The following is a 22,252-nucleotide window of genomic DNA, read 5'->3' as shown; positions in this document are numbered from 1 at the left end:
TGGTCACTATTTCACCTGGGAGAAGATCTGGTGTTGGATGCGGGCCGAGAGAAATAATCCCTGGCTTCGAGCCGAGGGACATGGAGCTGGCAATGGGCTAGGAGAAAATAATATTTGGCTTCAAGTCGAGAAAGACATGGTTCTAGCATTGGGCTGGGAGATATTATGTTTGGATACCACTATTTAGCACACTATATACGAGATATGCTTTATGAGATGTTTTATGTCATGCTAGGGTTTTCGGAGAAACCTATTTCATATTATGTTATTAGTTTTATAAAACTCTGGGGTTTAATATGTTGATAACTGTTTCAATAATATATATATATCAATCTACTTGGTCCACTCATGTTTGTTTTGCGTCCCTTTAGGACTTAGAATCGAGGCGTACAATCCTGGCGTCAAGGCACTTCGGCATCAGCATCTTCGAATCCTCTCGGTGTATGACCCATTCTTTTATTATTCAATTTTATATTATTTCTTTTAGTGTTCTAGTTAGTTGTATGCTCTGAACACGTTCCTCAATTGCATATTAATCATAATTAAATTTATAAGTCCTATTTAATTCTTGTTCTCATGCATTCTAAATGGCTTGCGTCACCTTCGGGTATTGGCTAGCACGTACCTACCCTAGTGTTAGGGGAATATTGGGATCGGGGCGTGTCAATGGAAGAGCGACCTGCACCAATATTTTGAGACATTTGATGATCCGCAGGTCGCTCTTCAGAAGGGTTGCCTGAAGGAGTTTGAGGACCGGGAAGATATAATTAGGTGTGGCTCTGCAGTCATTTTCAAAAGCCCAGCTATGTGGTACATTTTTTATATTTCATTTAAATTAGAACTAATACGTTTGTTTTGTTTTTTTTTAACAGAAGAAGGCGAAAGCCAACAAGAGCAATCGGGAGAAGAAGACTCTTCTCCACCTTCCGATTTGAGGCCCTTCTCGTATAGATGGAGGCGCGACGGCATGTAATAATAAAGTTTTTCATATTCAATTTTTAATATGCCAATAATATTGTTTTTCGTACTAACAATTTTTCTATCTTGTTCTATTCAGGGGGTTCACAATTCCCGGAGATTGATGTCTTCAGCGACGTTTATGTTCGACCCAGGGATGAGTTGGTTGAGTCACTTCATATAAGTATTCTTCAATTCTAATTATTATCTTACGCATTCAAGTATCATGGTTATTATTTGAATGTTATTATTAATATTTTCATGTTATATTACACAGGCGACGATGATGGAAAATAGGCAGTTGGTTCTTCAGGAGTTTGCCTCCCAACTTCCTCCCAAGACTCCGCTCAAGTCTATGGATCCCCTAGAGGATGCGGGGTTTCAGATCCTTACAAAGACCTTAGATCAGACTCTCGGGCGGAGGCTGGGGACGTATTGTAGGGAGATGAGGAATGCTCGGCAACGGGAACCTAGAGCCTCTTCATCATCATAGTCAAAGAGTCAGGAGACAACTTTGACAACAAAGGTGGCCAACCTTAGGACTGAGCTCGCCTCGTATAAGAGTGAAATATCACAGATTGTACAGGCCCTCAGTTAGTCCGGCATTCGTCTCCCGGATCTTCGTCCATCGTCGACATCCAAGCCCCTCAAGCCAAGCATGCCCACAACTCTGCCCCTTTGACCTTCAAGCCCGTCCCCAATTTTGAGACCTTCCAAACGTCTCCTAATGACGACCCCGTAGATTACGCCACATTATTTTCTTAGTTTTTTACTCCCTTACTTTTTAAATATTTTCCTTGTACATACATTTATATTTATTTAAATAAATTATTTTTCTCTTCCTTGTACATACATTTTTTTAATTGCAATTTAATTTTACTACAAAATTAAAAAAAAAAAAACAGAACAAAAAATTAAATTTAAAAAAAATAAAAATTATTTTTGTGCCACGAATACCTTCGTCTTGCAAAATTCTAGTGACTAACAAGGTTTCCTTGCACAACTATAAATTGTCGTCGCGCAAAGTTTCGAGAGACGAATATTAGTCGTCCCACATTTATATCCTGGTATTTTGTGCGACGAAGGCTAAACCGTCGCGCCTTGTTTTTGCACCAATGCTATTGTTTGTCGCTCAAAGTCTTTCTTCGAGCAGACATTTGTGCAATGGAATGACACTTTACGTGACCAACTTTTGTTCGTCGCGCAAATAGTTAAACGTAGTATTGTAGACTGGGTTGAAATCCCCGACAAGGTTTTTATCGAGGCTCATTGTATGCACCCTATCCTCAATTGTATGTATTATATTACCTTATCAATGAATATCGTACTGTTTGCGGAAAAAAAAATTAAAAACTCGCTAGATCACTAGCAAATATAGAAGGAAGAGCATATATCACGTTTCATGTATAATTTGGAAGACTTTTTTTTTTATTGAAATTGAATACTACAATATTGATCTATAGGGTTTTAGGATTTTTGATATATTATTTAGGAATTAAAAGGCATATTAAATATTTAATCTTAAATTTTCAAAAGTTAGGCATCTGCATCAAAACAAGACAAAAAAAGAAACAGACATGTCACCAGCAAAATCAAACACTTCCATGTATCCTGTTCTATCCAATATTAAAATGTTTTGAATCGTTAATTTGTTAGGTTTCCCTAACAGTTCGCTATACCATACGTGATGTTTCTAGGTTGAACATGGTCAAAAGTAAAACAAATCTTTCCGTATGCAACGGAATGACCGCGCTTATTGGAGTCAAATTAAAACAAATTCTAAAACTGGCATCATTACATACATACATACATACATATGTCTAAATTAAGCCTTTCGATATCCTATCACGATTCTTGTCCGCTATTAAGTATGAGTATATATAAAGGGCAACAGCTAACTCTAGAATTCAAATAAACAAATCACCATCAAAACATGATGATTAAGTTAGGTTTCATCCTCCTGCTCGTTCTTGGCTGTGCAGTCACAATTAGTGCCAAGCCAGAGCCTCCCAAACCTAATGCTTCATCTGATGCTTATCAGAACTTCAACCGGACCAGTTTTCCGCCCGATTTCATGTTCGGGGCTGCCGGAGCGGCCTACCAGGTACGTAACGCATCTCTATATACATATTTTCTTTCAAGTTTAATTAATTCTAATTAGGTTGATGGGTTTAATTTATTGTGTGTTTGGGAATTTTATTAGTTTGAAGGTGCTGCAAAGGAAGGGGGTAGAGGACCATCTGTTTGGGATACATTCACTCACAAATATCCAGGTATTTGAATTATTTTATTTCTCATACCCATCTTCGTCCATACAAAATTAACATAGTGAAAACCAAGGATAGAACTAGCACTAATTTCTACCAAATATCTAGTTAAAAGTGAAATTTTATGTGAATTCTTTTAAATCATCTTTTTTTTTCTTTTTTTCTTTTTAAGTGAGTCCAAGTTTCAGGAGTGTATTTTGCAATTAGGTTTTTTGTTTTTATTTAAATGTTCTGCAGAGCAAACCTCAAAAGCTAATTTTTTTTAATCAAAAAGGTCTGCTCCGAATCGGTTTATAAGATACTTACATATTTTATGGACAAATAAAACAATTCAGATAAAATAAAGGACCGCAGCAATGGAGATGTGGCTGTTGATTCATATCATCGCATTAAGGTATAAGTCACATTTTTTTACCGTTAATTCTTTTTGAAGAATTTAGCAATGAAGATCTTATAAGAATTTGAGTGCAAGAAAAATAACAAGTTCTTTCGACATGTTACAGGAAGATGTTGGGATTCTCAAGGATATGGGTTGGGATTTTTACAGATTTTCAATCTCATGGTCTCGCTTGTTACCTAGTAAGACAATCAATATAGTAAAAATCTGTAAATTACTATTGTTTTATTTAATTATATTAATATATATCATAACCCCGACAAGTTGCCTTGTGGAAAAGTTCGAACAGCTTCTCCCTAAAGAGAAAAATGGAGGTTCTGTGTTCAATACTTTATAAGTTGTCAATCTGTTTAATTATGGTTACGGAATAACTATGATTCGTCACTAGTTGTCTCCTTTTAAAGAAAAATAAATAAATATGGTGATGATTAGTATGCTTCTAATGCAATTACATTGTTGTTCTTTCTCCCCAAAACGTTTGGATCAGATGGAAAGCTAAGTGGGGGAGTGAACATGGAAGGACTAAACTATTACAAAAACCTCCTCAATGAGCTTCAAGCCAATGGTTATGCCCATGACTCCTCTGCGACTAATTTTATCCAAAAAGAAAAATATATTACTATTATTGTTTATTTTTTTTCGTTTGTGTAATATTGTTTTAATTTTTATATATTGCAGGCATAAAACCCTTCGTGACACTCTTTCATTGGGATTTTCCCCAGGCTTTGGAAGATGAGTACCGTGGCTTCTTAAGCCCTAACAGTGTGTAAGTGAAACAACTTCCCTAGCACTTGTAAACTCGTGAAATGCTTAATTAATTAAGAGTTGAAAATTGAATCAAACATTTTATTTCATATATGTAGGAGTCATTTTCAGGACTATGCAGACCTCTGCTTTAAAGAATTTGGTGACAAAGTAAAGCACTGGATCACGTTAAATGAGCCTCAAACTTATAGCGTCCAAGGTTATACAGTCGGAACATTTGCTCCAGGCCGATGCTCTAACCATACAAAATGCACAGAGGGTGGAAATTCGGCGACGGAGCCATATTTGGCAGCGTATCACCAACTTCTAGCTCATGCAACTGCTGTAAAAGTGTATAGAGACAAGTATCAGGTAAGTTTTAAATATATACATGTATATATACACAAACGTACATATATTATATATTCAAATGTTAATATTAAATATGCATGCCTGCACAGGCTTCGCAAAAGGGCGTGATCGGAATAGCACTTAACTCCGGTTGGTCTGTACCCCTTTCTGATTCTATGGAGGATAAAGGTGCTGCAATGCGAGCACTTGATTTTTCGTATGGCTGGTACGTACGCACTTCTAAATAATTAGATCACTAATGAAGTTAAATAATTAAATCACTTGATTTACAATTCACATATTTTTAAACTTGCTTAATATATATTTGAAAATTTCGATTTAATTATAGGTTTATGGATCCGTTGACAAGGGGTAAATATCCAAAGCATATGGTAAAGCTAGTTGGAAGTCGAATGCCCAAGTTCACCGAAGAGCAATCCAGTCTGCTAAAAGGTTCATATGACTTTATTGGATTGAATTACTACTCATCGTCATATGCAAAAGATGTTCCTGTTAAGGCTGCACAGCTAAGCCAGTCAACCGACGCCAAGGTCGAATCATTAAGTGAGTAAATTTAGTTAAAAATTTTAGCTTCCGATATATAATTTTTTAATTAAAGCACCACTAACAAGACTTTGAAAAATGAATTTATTGTGGCAGACAACCGCAATGGAGTCCTCATTGGTCCAATGGTACGTTTACTATATATATATATGGCAAGTTCATATATATTAATTTTTTTTTCCAACAAAAACAATATTATTTACACAGAAATAATATTAAACTTATAAACCCTCTTACCTCATATTATGTTGCAACTCACACAACTTTGACATGGTATTTTTCAGGCTGCATCAAATTGGCTATATATTTATCCACAAGGGCTTCTAGAACTATTAAGTTACACAAAGAGAAAGTATAAAAATCCAGTTATTTACATCACAGAAAATGGTAATTACGGTTTTACGTATTAATTGTGTGATTTCAATAATTTTAGTTTCGTTAAAAATGTCAAATCATACATACTACATACACTTATTGCCATTTATATTTCCACATGAAACTAAATAAACATCACATTTTTTTTTGTAGGAGTTGACGAGGCAAATGATCCCAAATTATCACTTGAGGAAGCTCTCATCGACAAAGAAAGAATTAAATATTACGATGCGCATCTTTATTACGTTCAAGAAGCCATTAAGTAAGTGATCGCTTGACAAAATTAAGCAAAGATTTGATTTTTGTTCTCATTTTTTGGCCAATCATTTCACAAACATGATTGTATCTAACATTTGATTGAGCAGGAAGGGCATTAATGTGAAAGGGTTCTTTGCGTGGTCTTTGCTCGACAATTTTGAATGGGCTGACGGTTACACTGTGAGATTCGGTCTCATTTATGTGGATTACAAAAACGGACTCAAAAGACATTACAAACTCTCAGCTCGTTGGTGGAAGAATCTTCTTTCCCGCTCGGGTCCTAAACATAATTCCTCAAAGAGCAACACCAAACCCTCAGGGGGCACCAGTTCAAAACCTAAATCCTCAAAGGGCGACATCCTTTAATCGCTACGTGGATAATGAGTTTCACGTATGTTGCCGTTTTTATAATAATAAATAAGTTTTCTGCAAAGGGAAAAAAATGCTCCCTTTGATTAGGATGCATTTGTTTCATGAGTAATTAAGGTTCATACCTTCTATTGAACTCTTGTAATTAGCACAAATAAGGATTTCCCCAAGGAAATAATATAAGATCCATTCTAGTTTCTCTCTTAATCTCAGACCATCTCCGGAGGAGATTTCAAATCTTAAGTGGAATGTCACGTAATCAAATTTGAAAGTATTAAAAGCACCAACCGATTTCTCAATTCTACGTGAATTGACATATGAATCTTTTGATGTCAAATTTGACATAAAGGTGATATTAATTAATTTTTTAATTATTTTATTGTATGGATCTCATTAGTGCACCAATTATAAATCTTGAAAATTTATTTTAATTTATTTCTTTTTAAAAATGGGTCATATATCCTTTATAACAAAAAACATATGGGTTGGAAGAAGATAAAATTTAACATTGTCATGTCAACCATCAAATTAATATTTAGCCCTTGGTTTATTTTATTTTTTTTAATTTTTTTATTTTTTTACATCTCCATGCGAGATACTCTCACCTTTTATTTTCTTTCTCGTGTCTATGTTATAATACGATATCAACACTAGATTGTAATAATGAGTTAAGCCTCATAATAGGCTAGACATAATAACACGTTCAAATTCGTTTTTAGTAAGAATTAAATCTAAGATTTCTCACTTATAAGTGAAAAGAAATATTACTAGACCGTAGTACTAAATGGTAGTTGTTATCTAATTGTTGAATTTGAATAGAATAAATTGGTTTGCTGTTGTAAATTATTGAATTTGCACAAGTCGTTGCCTATTATACTTTATGTAAATACACACTAGCTATAGTTATAAAGGGGAGGAAAACAAGCTCAGACAATCCTCTATGCAAGATGCCATCCAATTCCACGATCACCAGCATCACCACCAGACACGACCTCCTCTTCCTAGTTGAACCCCACAACTATCTTTTCTCCGTTGGACCCCCACCACCAAGGTAATATTTGATTATTTATTTTTAAGTTTAACTTTTCTTGAATATATAAATGTCTCAACGTTATTTTTCTTGAATTTGGTGGTGCAGGTGCTGATTTTGAGGTTAAGTTTCTATACAGTTTGGAAAGGGCGGCCATGAGAAATTAGGGTATCTACTATCTAGTCGAGTCTTCAACATGGGTTCTAGATTTTTCTGAAACTCGACTATTTGTATATTGATATGTATAAAAAAAATAATGTAAATACATAAAAAATCTATTTTTATATCAAATGTCATAAAAAATTAATAACAATGGAAGAAACCTATGAAAACATTAGTTGCATATTACATGTGTCGCATTTTTAGGCGCAAATGTACTAATTAAGTTTATATAATCAAAAATTTCAATCAATTCTCTTTCAATTAACAAAATAGCAAACTCATTCAGTATTTCTTGTGACATAATTGGTCAATGATAAGATTTGATCAAGATATTTGAAAGTTGCAGACCTGATAAACCTATTTGGCAGCACACCACCAATGGCGCCTTCAGTGTTAGTGTCCAGTCCTTTCTATCTTCTTTGTCTGAAACTCGGCTCAATGGATTTTCTTATGCATCTGATCGAGACAGAGCTCAAAACGTTTGGGCTTCGGATTGATCTTGATCACCTTGGGATGGTACGGGGGAACAAGATGGACTCGATTAGGTCACCCCGAGTCCTTTTGCTGGAAGTTCGAATGGCTTCTAGTATGGCACTCATCAAAACCCTAGACTTCATCTTCTAATTAATTAAACGATCAAACCTATAACCTATCCTAATCAAAACCCTAGACTTCATCTTCTTAATTAAAGGATCAAATTGGCACTCATCTAAAGTACAAGGCAATGAGAGATTAAAAATTGGGTTAATCTCAGTTTACTACTCTGAAGTTTTTTGGTTTTCAATATTTGGTACATGAAGTTTTTTTCATCCCAGAGTGGTACATGAAGTCATAATTTTGGGATACTTTCATATTTTAGTTAAAATTGTTGTTAAATCAGCTGTAACTGATGACGTGGCATTCACATGGACAATGACATGGCACCATGTGTCAATATGGGTCCACATAAATATTTAAAAAAATGTAATTAAAAAAAAATTTGGTCATCTTCTACCCCCCCCCCCCCGATTTCCTCCCAATCCCCCTCCATCCCTCTCCTCTGGACTCGTCATACATCCACCATTCCCCCTCCATCTTCGACTCCACTCAATATGGGTCCACATAAATATTTAAAAAAATTTAATTAAAAAAAAAATTGGTCATCTTCTACCCCCCCCCCCCCCCGATTTCCTCCCAATCCCCCTCCATCCCTCTCCTCTGGACTCGTCATACATCCACCATTCCCCCTCCATCTTCGACTCCACTCATCCACCCACCCAACCCTCCTATTCTCTTAAAATGCCTTCATGAGCTCGAACCTCCGACCCCCATCTACCTGATTTGATAGCGGTGGAAAGCCACGGGGCGCTAACCAAAATTACAACCCTTTTGTCGTCGATCTTCTGGATCCCGAAGCTTTTCTGATTGCAACTGGATAACGTCAGTGTTTCGTCAATGATCTCTTCGATTGTCGCAGCTCGGAGCAACAGCCCAAGACAGAGTGCGTCATCGACCGGATGTGGTATGAGGGTTTGGTGGGTTCGGGCAAAGGAGAGAAGGGAGGGAGAAGGAGGGGGCGAGCAAGGGAGACGGGGGACGTAGAAGACAACCAAATTTTTTTATTTTTTATTTTTGACGTTTTTTTTTTAATTTTAAATTTTTTAATATTTATGTGGACCCATATTGACATGTGGTGCCTCGTCATTATCCACATGGATGTTACGTCATCAGTTAACGGCTGATTTAACAGCAACTTTAATTGATGTATGTGAAACTGTTCCAAAATTATGACTTCAGGTACCACTGTGGGATGAAAAAAAATTCATGTACCAAATGTTGAAAACCAAGAAACTTCAGAGTAGTAAACTGAGATTAACCCTTAAAAATATCACTAATTTATTTTCTTCTAATTTACGAGAAATAGAATTGGTGTCAAATCAAATTTTGCATTCGTAAGACTGGGGCTAGTTTGGTATTGTTGTGCTTTGAAAAAAAAAACTGTTTCTGCTGTGCTGTGAGAATAAGCAGGTGAGTGTTTGATAAACTTTTTTGTGAAAGTTCTTTTGGAAAAAAAAAAGAAATATTATAGTGTTTGGTAAACTTTTATGTAAAACAACTGTGACTGTATGAAATGACCAAAAAGGGTATAATACTGGATGTGCCATTAATTTAATTTTCTTAACAAATAAAGGTGAATTAATAAATATACTTTATTTTTAAAAGAAAAATATTTATCAACTTTATCTTAAATATTAATTAGTATGACCAAGGTTTTAAATATCGATATTTCGCCGATAATATCGTTTTTTTTGGAGGACGATATTTTCTTACTCATCCACTTCATTATCGTCAATATATCGACATTTTTGTCGATATTATCGCGATAATATCGAAAAAACGATATTATCAGCATTTTAATGCATTATTTGGGCAATATATCCCGATATTATCGATAATATCGCGAGATAAAACCCAAAAATACTTAAAAATATTGAGAAGTCTCAACACATACTACACTTGATCATAGCCCAAAGGCCGAGCAAGACATGCTTTTCTCAGCTTGGGAATGTGGCTTTTATAGGTCATCTTGCTTGCTCACTGCCCTCGCGTGGGCAATGTGGGACTCTAGCAATAACAGAAACCAAAACGTTTTGCAGCAAGGCTGGTACATGTGAACTTGTGACTCCAACTAGCTAAGAGCCAGATAATTTGGGGCCTTCTATCCTATATTTGTGGACAACCATCAAATGTTAAAGATTAAACAAATATAAATGTTCTACTGCTTAGCAAAAAAAGCTACAAACCCTTTGCTTATCAACAAAAAAAGACAAGTCCTTGCACTAGATATACTTTCAAATTACGTTGAGTAGCAACCTGATATATGTATTCGGACGAATTATAAAACAATTGACACACTCCTGACTTCCAAAATTCAATTCTTTTACTTTATATAAACTTGAAAAAACATAATCGGCATCCAAATTAAAGTTTAGTCTTATTCAACGTATTGATTTTCAATCGTTAATTGATATACTATAATTTGGAACTTCAACGCCTAGACGTATGCTTATGCGTAAGAAATTTAAAGTGTAAAATCCGGCACATTATTCTTCATCATTTTATTCACTTCCTTTTTTTTTAATATCCTAAATAAAACCTCCCAATATTGTACTAATTCATTATATATAAATGATTGTGGTGTGTTTAAACTTCTTTCATTAATTACTACATATTTTCTAAACTCACAATGTTTGCCAGCTCGCTATATAATCAACTTAAATCAGTTAAATCCATCATGCAATGCATTTCCTTCCAATTTTTTGTGATAAACTAATAGATAATTGACTAAATAAACATGCTACAAAGTTTCAATAAAAATTTCCAAGTTTTTCTTACAATTTCCGTGGTTTCCATATTATTTTTATCGATATCGATAATATCCCGATATTTCTATCAATATTTCCGTGTTTCTGGACTACCGATATTTCCGATATTACCGATATTTAATACCTTGAGTATGACAAACTACTTCAATTGAAATATTTTAGACTGAATAACTAGGATTCAATAGTACAATATTGTTAATGTACTTGAAAGTAGTCCAATTAGATGCATTCATCAAACTTGCCGCTATTCTATTTCTTAATGCTTCTATCTTATGTGATTATTCAACTTGATATCGCTCTTTTCACAATAGTCCTTGGGGTCATCAAAATGACGATCATGTTCAAAATACCTCCGTATGTAGTTATGAAGAGTCATTGTAGCAAGGACAATCTTCGCTTGTTTATTGAACATGTAATTAGGCATATCCCTTAAAATTGCCCATCTTTTCTTCCATACCCCAAAATTTCGTTCAACGATGCTCCTAAGAGAAGAATACATGTGGTTGAATACCTCTTTATGACCCGTTGGTTCGGGACCCCTACGAAAATCCAAGAGATTATATCTTTCACCTTTATATGGTCCCAAATAACCCCTCATTTGAGGGATAAACGTTGTGGATCTATCTCTGAGGAAATGACACACAAGCTAAAATGATGCCCATTGAGGTAATGACACACAAGCTAAACATCAGCACAAATGCACAATACTCTACAGGGACTCATTAGTTTAGTTAAACCCCAGATCATAGGATACAAGGATTTAAGCTATCCACAGCCACTTATATGCTTTGTTTTCCTTTTTGGATAGTTAAGCAACCTTCTAATCTCTACAGAAGCCAACTTAAAAATTCAAATATATCAACCCGCACTTAAGCCCAATAAAAGTAGAAGCATAAAATTCCAGAAGCAGAATTATAATGCAGCAACTTTGAAGCCTTGTGGTCATGCAAATCGACATCACCACCAGAATCAAGTTGGCACGAGTCATCGTAACCACGCAGACCTGCACCCTTACCTTCCCCTCTGCCCAATCTGCTGTGCAGCTCTTAGAAACTTATGCCCTATGACAGACGATAGGCCTTATAAATCTAAGGAACCTACCTTATTTCGTTAGGGTCATTGACTAAATCAATGAACAAATTGTAGGTAGCTATGCAACTTATTCTAAACAATTCGACATTACAGAAACAACCATTACGTTTTAACATCCCCTTATTTCCACTAAAATAGCAATTGTCATGTCATTTGCAGTTGTAGTTGTTATTTAAGAACCCATCATTCATGTTAATTAATCTAAAAATCGACTCTTACTAATTGCCAATATCCAATACATGACATATAATATGACAGATGATAAGAAAATCAAACAAACAATAACCATCCAAAACACCATTGAAGAAAAACACGAAGCAAGAACTCACCAGTAAAGCAGAATGTGATTCAAAATCTTACGATTTCAAAACTTTCCCAGTAAGGGGCTTCGGAATCTAAAACCAATTCCCAAACAATCAAAATAATGAACAAATCTTGACAAAATTTAAAAAGAACAACTATATATGTGGTGCCCCAAAATTAGGAGCTCGGAACCCCAGAAAGACCCCTTTAAATCTATCCTAAACTGCTCCTACATGGTATTCATTCGAGAATCAAATTAATTTCTTTTACTGAGATTGCTAATAAAATCAACTAATTCACCAAAATTGATATATAATCACTTTACAGTATCATTAATTTTAAACTGTGCAATCAATACATTCATCATTTCTTGCATATACTTCCAACATATACCAAACATTCTTATATCGGACACTCTAACCAACTGAATAGTTCACAGAAGATTATAGACTCGGTTCGAGCGGCTCGAACGACAAGCTTCGTTGCGGGCATAGAAGTAATCAATTTTTCTTACTTCTCTCTCAATTTTTTTTTCCTCCACAAACCCTAATTTTTTTCCCCAATTAATTTTTTCACTCCCTAATTTTTTCACCCGTGCTGCTGTGATAAAAAAGTTGTTTTTTGGAAGCAACTTGAGTTACCAAACACAATATTGAGCTCAACTTTTTTTTATCCTAACTTTTAAAAAAATCTAAGCAGTACCAAACCAGGGTTCAAGCAATCATTCTGTGGTGCATTTTGGGATTGAGGTGATTAAAAAAAAAAAACAGAATGAAGAAAAGCTGGTAAGGATTTTGATATTTGGTAAACATCTCAAAATAGCTTTATTTCAAAACTTCACATGAAAAAACCAAAAAGTGGAAGCTGCTTATTATCCAAAACACAGAGCTACAGTACCAAGCTAATGAATTTTTTCAATTTGCCAATACCGCCCCCTCCTTTCTCCTCTCTCCTTTCTCCTGATTCCTACACTCTGCACTCTCTCTTTCTCTCTCGCAAAACACGCCGCTGCACCTCTTCCTCCTCCTCCTTTTCCTTTCTCTTCGTCGGTCTCAGCGCCACACCGCCGTCGCCTTCCAGGTACCAGGTACTCGATTTGCTTTAAATTTTTGCTGTAATTAATTAATTTAATTTTTAGGTTAGGGTTTGGCTGCTCTCTGATGATGAACCCATTTTTTTGGGGTTTTCTGAAACAGGGTTTTGTGTGGCAACCAACGACCGAGCTTGATCTCATTGATTAGGTAAACATAACTCTTTCTCTCTCCCTCTCCATCTCTCTCTCTCTCTCTCTCTCTCTCTCTTCCATCGTTGTGGGAATTTCGGTTTTGATGTTTGAATTAATGTCCTAATTTTCAGTTTTGGGGTTTGAATTAATTCTCTAAATTTCAGTTTTGGGGTTTGAATTAAGGTTATTATCATGAGATCCATGAAACAATTTCAATTCTTAGGGTTTGATTGGCAACGATGGTGTTGCTCTGTTTGTTATCATGAGATCCATGAACCCAAATCTCCTCCTCTTTTTCTGCCCTTTTTTATTTCTCATCATTATCTCTTACGTTTCTACTCTTGATTAAGGTAGACGAAGAGACGAGTCGGAGCTGTCAGTGGATTCTCTTCGCTGCCGTCGCGCTCCTTTTTTCTGGGTATTTTTTCGTTCTGCTGTTGATTGTTGTGTGAATTGCTGTTGATTGTTTGATTGTTTTGTGATTTGCTGTTGGATTTTGTAGTTGTATGCTGAAAGTGATTGTCATTTTGATGATCCCAAGGACTTTTATGAAAAGATCGATAGTAGTGATGATAATGATGATGAAGAAAACTAAAATTATCAAGTTGAAGGATCACATGAGACAGAGGCATTAAGAAATAGAATAGCAGCAAGTTTGATGAATGTATCTAATTAGACTACCTTCAAGTACATTAACAATATTGTATTAATGAATTCTAGCTATTCAGTCTAAAATATTTCAATTGAAGTAGTTTGTCATACTAATTAATATTTAAGATAAAGTTTTCAAATATTTTTCTTTTAAAAATAAAGTATATTTAGTAATTCATTTTTATTTGTTAAGAAAATTAAATTAATAACACATCTAGTATTATACTATTTTTTGTCATTTTACACAGTCACAGCTGTTTTATATAAAAGTTTACCAAACATTATTATACTGTTTTTTTTCTTTTCCAAAAGTATTTTTACAAAAAGCACCAAACACGTGTACCACCAACAACAAATAGAAAGGCCTCCAAACAAATACATGTATAGTTTCTTCTACTAATAAAGGTCGTACCCAGTGCATAAGGCTCCCGCTTTACGCAGGGTCTGGGAGAGGTGAATGTCGGCTAGCCTTACCCCCATTTATGGAGAGGGGGCTCCCAAGTCTCGAACCCGAGACCTACCGCTCATGGGCGAAGGCACTTACCATCACACCAAGTGCGACCTCTATAGTTTCTTCTACTAATAATTATAAATAATTGTAAACATGATTGAATTTGAGTGCACATATCTAAATAATCATTGAAAAACCGCTAAATCACTAGCAAATATAGAAGGAAAAGTAGAGTGAAATTTCGGTGATGATAGGACAGAAATTTCAACGATGGTACAATAGAAAATTCTTCTGCGCATTGGTGTAAGCCTGTAAGGAAGAGCATATATCACTTTTCATGAGTAATTTGAAAGAGTAATGATATTCATACCATATATTTGTACCACATTTTCATACTATTTTAGGTGACATTTGACGTGGACAGTCACATCATTTGAAAAATTTGCAAAACCCAAAGAAATGAAGGAGAAAGACTCCTCGTATACCACAATCATCATTTAATTAACTAGTTTTTCTTAATTATTAGTTTATTAAATAATAACTAAATTTAAAAATCTGATTAATTCAAATGATGTGGCTGTCCACGTCAAATGTTAAGATGATATGAAAATGTAGTACAAAGACATGGTACAAATAACATTACTCAATTTGAAAGACTTTTTATTAAAATTGAATACTAAAAATTTATATACCAGAGTTTAGGATTTTTGATATATTATTCAGGAATTAAAAAGATATATTAAATATAATTGCAAGGCTGTAGGAAGATGTTTAATTGCAAGTCAAAATAGCCATGAATAATCTTAAAATTTCAAAAGCTAGACATCTTTATCAAAGCAAGACAAAAAATAAAACAGACATGTCGCCAGCAAAATCAAATACTTACATTTATCCTGTTTTATCCAATGTGAAAATGTTTTTAATCGTTAATTTGTTAGGTTTCCTTAGCAGTTCGTCAAATCATATCCGTTATTCTATTTGAGTCTAAAACAGAAGGTTGAACATCGTCAACAGGAAAACAAATCTTTCCGTATGCACGGACCGCTTCTTATTGTAGTCAAATATATATACGGATTAAACATGGAACGGAAGGGTGATGATGATAAATATAATCATAAAACTGGCGTTGACAGATAATATTTGTTTCTATTCGAGTTTAATAAGATCTTCTCATTATTGGAATATCGTACTTTCTCAAAAAAAAATAATAATAATGAGATCTTTCTTTCGACCAAAAAAGACAGATAATATATGTTCAAATTTAGTCTTTCAATCCTATCATGATTTTTTCCGCTAGAAAAATTATGTGTATATATAAAGGGCCAATAGCTAACCCTAGAATTCAAATTAAAAAAAAAAAATTAAAAATCAGCATCAAAACATCATGATTAAGTTAGGTTTCATCCTCCTGCTTGTTCTTGGCTGTGCAGTTACAACTAGTAAATCTGCCAAGCAAAATCATCCCAAAGACTATGCTTCATGTGACGCTCATCACATCTTCAACCGGAGCAGTTTTTCCTCCGATTTCATATTTGGGTCTGCCGGAGCGGCTTACCAGGTACGTAATTTTTTTTTTTTTTTCTTTCAAGGTTAATTAATTCTCACTAGAATGGTGGGTTTAATTTGTTGTGTGTTCGGGAATTCTATTAGTTTGAAGGTGCTGCAAAGGAAGGGGGTAGAGGACCATGTGTTTGGGATACATTCACTCACAAATACCCAGGTATGTGAATTATTTTACTTTTCATACTCCTCTTCTTCCATACAACATTAACATATCGGAAATCAAAGACAACTTGCATATTTTCTACCAAATATCTAGTTAATCTAAAGTTTTATGCGAATTTTTTTTTAAATCATCTTGTTTTAAAGGGTTTTTATCATAAATAGTTCATGAGATTGATCAAACTTATCATTTTGGTCTCTCACTTTCAAAATCAATCAATATCGTTCCTGACATTTACTACTTCACATCAATTTGTTCATTCCGTTAAAATTTTGTCAACTATTCTGTTAGTTTGTATGTGGGACCCACAAATCCAATGAATTAGTGACACGTGGAATACACAACATAAGAATTTTTATCGCAAATGGTCCCTGACATTGATTCAACTCCTCATTTTGGTCCTTAAGTTTTACAAATCGATAAATTTGATCTCTACTTTCAATACCGAACGTCAATTTAATCCTTCCGTTAAACTTTCGTCAATATTTGTTGTCTCACTAATCCAATCATATGGCGCCATGTGGATTATCTACAAGAAACTTTTTTTTTTAAGATTTAAAACTAAAAGTAAAATAAGAAACTAAAAACCAAAACTAAAAGAAAAAAAAAAAGTCATCGTCGTCCTCATCAAGATATGCTCAAAAAGAAAAAAACACACCATAACACCACTAAAGTACTTGGCCTCCTGAACTCATTCCTCACTCTCTCTAGTTGTTTATGATCCTATCAAATGTGAATTGAATTTGGATTTGATTTTATCGAATTTAGATTGAATTTTTTTTCCAAGTAGGGTTGTGGGATGCAAGAAAAATGTTAACGCGAAATACTCGTATGTTGCTTCACTCGTAAAAAATAGTTTCTTATAGTTAATCCATATGGAGCCATATGATTCGATTAGTGGGACCACATCAGCACACAAACGAAAAATATTGATGAAATTTTAACAGAAGAACTAAATTGATGTGCGGTAGTGAAAGTCAATGACCAAATTTATTGATTTTTTAAAATCAGAGATCAAAATGAGGAGTTGGATCAGTGGCAGGGACCATTTGCAACAAAACCCATTATTTTGTATAATCCATGTGTCACCATTTCATTGGATTGTGGGTTTCACATACAAACTAATAGAAGAGTTGACGAAATCTTAACGGAATGACCAAATTGATGTGGGATAGTGAATGTCAGGGACGATATTGATTGATTTTGAAAGTGAGAGACCAAAATGATGACTTTGATCATCTCAGAGACTATTTGTAATAAAAACTCATTTTTAAAGTGACTGATCCAAGTTTCAAGAGTGTATTTTGCAATTAGGTTTTTTGTTTTTATTTAAATGTTTTACCGAGCAAATTAGATTAAAACGCTCAAAATCTAAATTGTTTTCATCAAATAGGTTTGCTTCCAATCAGTTTATAAGGTGCTTACATATTTTATGTACAAATAAAATAATTCAGATAAAATAACGGATCGCAGCAATGGAGATGTGGCTGTTGATTCATATCATCGCTATAAGGTATAAGTCACACTTTTTTTACCTTTAATTCTTTTTTAAGAATGTAGCAGTGAAGACTAATTATAAGAATTTGAGTACAAGAAAAATAACAAGGTTCCTTCGACATGTTACAGGAAGATGTTGGGATTCTCAAGGATATGGGTTGGGATTTTTACAGATTTTCAATCTCATGGTCTCGCTTGTTACCTAGTAAGACAATCAATATAATGTAATTAATTGACTATTGTTTTAATTAATTATATAATATAAATATGACCGCAAAAGCGGAAGATTTGACGCAAAACCAAGCACAATGATATTTTAGAATTCATACATGATACAACCAACCTCATTTGATGAGATAAAACTTGATTGTTGTTGTATTTCTGTTCTTCTAATGTACTACATTGTTTTTCTTTCTCCCCAAAACTTTTTTATCAGATGGAACGCTAAGTGGGGGAGTGAATAAGGAAGGACTAAATTATTACAAAAATCTCCTCAATGAGCTTCAAGCCAATGGTTATGCCCATGACCCTTTTGAGACTAATTTGACCCAAAAAAGAAACAGATATTACTAATTACTGATCATTTTTATTTCTGTATCGTATTAATTTTTAAACATTGCAGGTATAAAGCCCTTCGTGACACTTTTTCATTGGGATTTTCCCCAGGCTTTGGAGGATGAGTACCTTGGCTTCTTAAGCCCTAACAGTGTGTACGTGAAAGAACTTCCTCAGCACTTATAAACTCGTGAAATGCTCAATTAATTAAGGTTCAAAATTTAAACAAACATTTTATTTCATATAGGAGTGATTTTCGGGACTTTGCAGACCTCTGCTTTAAAGAGTTTGGTGACAAAATTAAGCACTGGATCACGTTAAATGAGCCTCAAACTTATAGCGTCCAGGGTTATACAGTTGGAGCATTTGCTCCAGGCCGATGCTCTAACCATACAAAATGCAAAGAGGGTGGGAATTCCGCAACGGAGCCATATTTGTCGGCACATCACCAACTTCTAGCTCATGCAGCTGCTGTAAATGTGTATAGAGACAAGTATCAAGTAAGTTACATACATATATATACATATATATATATATATATATATATATATATCTATAAACATATACGAGTGTGAGCTTGGATGCAACTAAAAGGTTGCTTCTTTATGATCAAAAGGTCATGAGTTCGAGTCGTGAAACCAGTCTCTTTGCAAAGCAAGAGTAAGGTTATGCACGATAAGTGGTTTTCTTCCGACTCTCGCAAAGCGGGGAGCCTTATTGACTTGGGATCGCCGCTTATATACACACACACACACACATACATATATCCATAAAATCAAATGTTAATATTGAATATGCATGCATGCACAGGCTACACAAAAGGGCGTGATCGGAATAACACTTAACTCAGGTTGGTCTGTTCCATTTTCTAATTCAACGGAAGATAAAGATGCTGCAGTTAGAGCACTTGATTTTTCGTATGGATGGTACTTACTCTCTTCTAAATAATTAGATTACTACAGCAGTTAAACTAATTAGATAACTTGATTTACAATTCACATTTTTTTAAAACTTGCTTAATATATGTTTAAAATTCTTTATTTAAATATAGGTTTATGGATCCGGTGACAAGCGGTCGGTATCCAAAGAGTATGCAACGCCTAATTGGAAATCGATTGCCCAACTTCACCAAAGAGCAATCCAAAATGCTAAAAGGTTCATATGACTTTGTTGGGTTGAATTACTACTCATCGTCTTATGCAAAAGATGTTACTGCCAATAAGTCTGTAAAGCAGCCAAGCCAGTCAACCGACTCCAACGTCGAATCATTAAGTGAGTAATTAATTTATTAAAATTTTAATAGCTAATTTTAATTAGCTTCCGATCATTTTTTTAATTAAAGCACACTAACAAGACTTTGACAAATGAATATTATTGTGGCAGACAACCGCAATGGAGTCCCCATTGGTCCAATGGTACGTCTACTATATATATATACACGATTAGTTCATATATTAAACTTAAAAAACCAAAACAAATAGCAGAATAGAAAAATGTGAACAGTAGCTTCTTAAAGGAAAAAAAAAAAAAAAGGGAAGTCCTAAGTTTGATAGTTCGTAAACTGTGAATCTGCTTGATCATGATCATGGGTAAGTTGCAAGTCCCAGTTAGCCTCCTGTGGGCCTAATGAGTGTATAACCGTAGTTCGTCACCAGTTGCACCCCTTTTCAAAAAAATGAAAATAATATATATTAAACTTATAAACCCTCTTACCTCATATCATGTTGTAGCTCACATAATTTCATATGGTTGGCTGTAGGCTGCTTCGGATTGGCTTTATATTTATCCACAAGGACTTCAAGAACTGTTAACTTACACAAAGATAAAGTATAAAAATCCAATTATTTACATCACAGAAAATGGTAGTTACGGTAGTTATGTCAAATCATATATACATATATACACGTATTGCCATTTATATTTCCATATGAAACTAAATAAACATCACATTTTTTTTTTGTAGGAGTTGACGAGGCAAATGATCCCAAATTATCACTTGAGGAATCTCTCATTGACAAAGAAAGAATTAAATATTACGATTCGCATCTTTATTACGTTCAAGAAGCCATTAAGTAAGTGATTGCTTGACAAAATTAAGCAAAGATTTGATTTGTTCTCATTTCTTGGCCAATAATTTCACGAACATGATTGTATCTAACATTTGATTGAGCAGGAATGGCGCTAATGTGAAAGGGTTCTTTGCGTGGTCATTGCTTGACAACTTTGAATGGGTTAACGGTTACACTGTGAGATTTGGTATCATCTATGTGGATTACAAAAACGGACTCAAAAGACATTACAAACTCTCAGCTCATTGGTGGAAGAATCTTCTTAAAGGTAATTCCCACTCGGCTTCCAAACATAATTCTTCAAAGGGCAGCAAAACCTAAATCCTCAAATGGCGGCATTCTTTAATTGTTACGTGGATAATGAGTTTCATGTATGTTGTCGCTCCTATAATAATAAATAAGTTTTCTACACATGAAAAATGCCCCTTTTGTGGTAAATACGGATCACCTTAATCAAGTTATTGATTAGGGATATATGATAATTTTTTTTATTATATATGCACTTGTTTGATGAGTAATTAAGGTTAACACCTTTTACTGTACTCATGTAATTAGCGCAAATAGGGATTTTTCCCAAGGAAATAGTACAATCTCTATTCTCCTAGTTTCTCCCTCATCTCGCATTTTTCTCTTCTATCTAGTTATAATACGTTTGTTTCTCTTTTTAATTCTGTTTTATAATAGTTGTCGACAATGTACCTATAAGAAACGACTTGTGGAAGTTACTCTTCATAAGATGATACGAAGGGGAAAAGTTTGTCTAGTTTTGAATAGGATGAATTGATTACTCTTGTAAATATAATAGGCAAGAACTTGCACAAGTTGTTGCCTATTATATTTCTTGTAAAAAATATATATATATACACACGCACACACTAGTTTATAGATATATAGGCACTGTTCTAAAAATCTCCGTCTAGCGCCTAGGCGGTTGGACATTGTCCGTCTAGCTCCTAGGCGTTGGACATCGTCCGTCTAATGCCTAGGCGTTGGACATCGTCCTGCTTAGGCACCCGTCTAGACCTCCTAGGCAACCGCCTAACCCGTCCAAACTCACCTAGACACCCGCCTAGGTTGCAACTCACTTAGACAGAAAATAAATAACTTTCATTTTGCATTTTTTTAAATAAATTGTAAGAGACTTGTTGAATACTTAAATGAGCACACATTATACGCTTGTTCCCCATGTTTTCATTATGTTTCAGTACTTTATAATATATATGTCATTCTATTTTGTAATTTATGATATAATTATATATATTTTTAAGTATAAACAGACATTTATTAATATGAAATATAACAAATTTACTTAAATCCGTCTAGGCACCCACCTAAGCCCCGCCTATGAGCCTAGGCACTAGACCCCAACCTGTCGTCTGACTATCGCTTAGCGTCTTTTAGAACCTTGTATACAGGGTAGGTAAACAAGCTCACACAATCTCTGTATGCAACACTTCATCTAATGCCACTGATCACCACCACCAGACACGACCTCCTCTTCCTAGCTAAACCCCACAACCATCTTTTCTCCGTTGAACCACCACCACCAAGGTAATATTTGATCGTTATTATTTATTATTTATTATTTATTATTTATTATTTTTCTTGAATGTACTAATTAAATCTCTCAACTTTTTTTCTTTCTTGAATTTGGTGGTGCAAAAGCTGATTCTGAGGTCAAGTTTCTAGAGTTTGGGTGTTTTTTTTCTTACTGTTTTGTGTTTTTATTTTTCAGGCACAAACGATTTCACTGCTTGTCCACCAATGGCTCCCTCACTAAGTCCACAACCCCCCACAACATCTGGTTCGGGTTTGAACCTTCCAGGTATCCGATGCCCCATAATCAT

General features: G+C 34.6%; 3 protein-coding genes across 8 annotated transcripts; all 3 read left to right on the top strand.

The window, feature by feature from the left end:
- The first annotated feature begins 2,858 nt into the window (after window positions 1-2,858).
- LOC126605979 (beta-glucosidase 24-like) lies at window positions 2,859-21,840 on the top strand. 3 transcript variants are annotated; one of them, XM_050273442.1, is made up of 14 exons: window positions 2,859-3,061; window positions 3,161-3,230; window positions 3,560-3,618; window positions 3,728-3,803; window positions 4,109-4,186; window positions 4,300-4,387; window positions 4,485-4,737; window positions 4,827-4,942; window positions 5,066-5,280; window positions 5,377-5,408; window positions 5,565-5,667; window positions 20,300-20,408; window positions 20,510-20,673; window positions 21,821-21,840. In XM_050273442.1, exons 1-14 carry the CDS (start codon window positions 2,891-2,893, stop codon window positions 21,823-21,825), a joined length of 1,539 nt encoding a protein of 512 aa, XP_050129399.1. In that variant the 5' UTR covers window positions 2,859-2,890; the 3' UTR covers window positions 21,826-21,840. The 3 variants fall into 3 exon arrangements, with proteins under 3 accessions (XP_050129399.1, XP_050129400.1, XP_050129397.1); XM_050273440.1 differs by lacking the exons at window positions 20,300-20,408; window positions 20,510-20,673; window positions 21,821-21,840 and adding exons at window positions 5,809-5,917; window positions 6,021-6,489 and having other exon boundaries at window positions 2,863-3,061; XM_050273443.1 differs by lacking the exons at window positions 20,510-20,673; window positions 21,821-21,840 and having other exon boundaries at window positions 2,861-3,061; window positions 20,300-20,412.
- On the top strand, window positions 12,990-14,207 carry LOC126605980 (uncharacterized). Of its 4 annotated transcripts, none has more exons than XM_050273444.1 (4): window positions 12,990-13,314; window positions 13,431-13,475; window positions 13,814-13,877; window positions 13,962-14,207. In XM_050273444.1, exons 1-4 carry the CDS (start codon window positions 13,076-13,078, stop codon window positions 14,052-14,054), a joined length of 441 nt encoding a protein of 146 aa, XP_050129401.1. In that variant the 5' UTR covers window positions 12,990-13,075; the 3' UTR covers window positions 14,055-14,207. The 4 variants fall into 4 exon arrangements, 1 of the variants encoding a protein (XP_050129401.1); XR_007617083.1 differs by having other exon boundaries at window positions 13,183-13,321; window positions 13,810-13,877; window positions 13,962-14,021; XR_007617082.1 differs by having other exon boundaries at window positions 13,183-13,321; window positions 13,962-14,000.
- On the top strand, window positions 15,946-20,212 carry LOC126605631 (beta-glucosidase 24-like; the record flags this gene model as incomplete). Its single annotated transcript, XM_050273042.1, has 8 exons — window positions 15,946-16,119; window positions 16,212-16,281; window positions 18,404-18,491; window positions 18,584-18,836; window positions 19,147-19,262; window positions 19,388-19,608; window positions 19,720-19,751; window positions 20,096-20,212. Coding segments are annotated over exons 1-8 (1,071 nt in total), but the record flags the coding sequence as incomplete, so codon positions are not given.
- Window positions 21,841-22,252: the final 412 nt, after the last annotated feature.

The sequence above is a fragment of the Malus sylvestris genome, chromosome 15 (assembly GCF_916048215.2).
Source record: "Malus sylvestris chromosome 15, drMalSylv7.2, whole genome shotgun sequence".
Lineage (NCBI taxonomy): Eukaryota > Viridiplantae > Streptophyta > Magnoliopsida > Rosales > Rosaceae > Malus > Malus sylvestris.
The sequence above is the reverse complement of the archived record's forward strand: the minus strand, read 5'-3'. Positions and strand labels throughout refer to the sequence as shown.

What these genes read in the sequence shown, in the direction of transcription:
- LOC126605979 (XM_050273440.1), top strand. Translation starts at nt 2,891, where the DNA reads ATGATGATTAAGTTAGGTTTCATCCTCCTGCTCGTTCTTGGCTGTGCA. An exon ending in ATTCACTCACAAATATCCAG is followed by an intron (nt 3,231 to 3,559) that starts GTATTTGAATTA and finishes AAAACAATTCAG; the next exon opens with ATAAAATAAAGGACCGCAGC. An exon ending in CAATGAGCTTCAAGCCAATG is followed by an intron (nt 4,187 to 4,299) that starts GTTATGCCCATG and finishes TATATATTGCAG; the next exon opens with GCATAAAACCCTTCGTGACA.
- LOC126605980 (XM_050273444.1), top strand. Translation starts at nt 13,076, where the DNA reads ATGAAAAAACCAAAAAGTGGAAGCTGCTTATTATCCAAAACACAGAGC. An exon ending in AGCTTGATCTCATTGATTAG is followed by an intron (nt 13,476 to 13,813) that starts GTAAACATAACT and finishes TGATTAAGGTAG; the next exon opens with ACGAAGAGACGAGTCGGAGC. An exon ending in GTCGCGCTCCTTTTTTCTGG is followed by an intron (nt 13,878 to 13,961) that starts GTATTTTTTCGT and finishes TGGATTTTGTAG; the next exon opens with TTGTATGCTGAAAGTGATTG.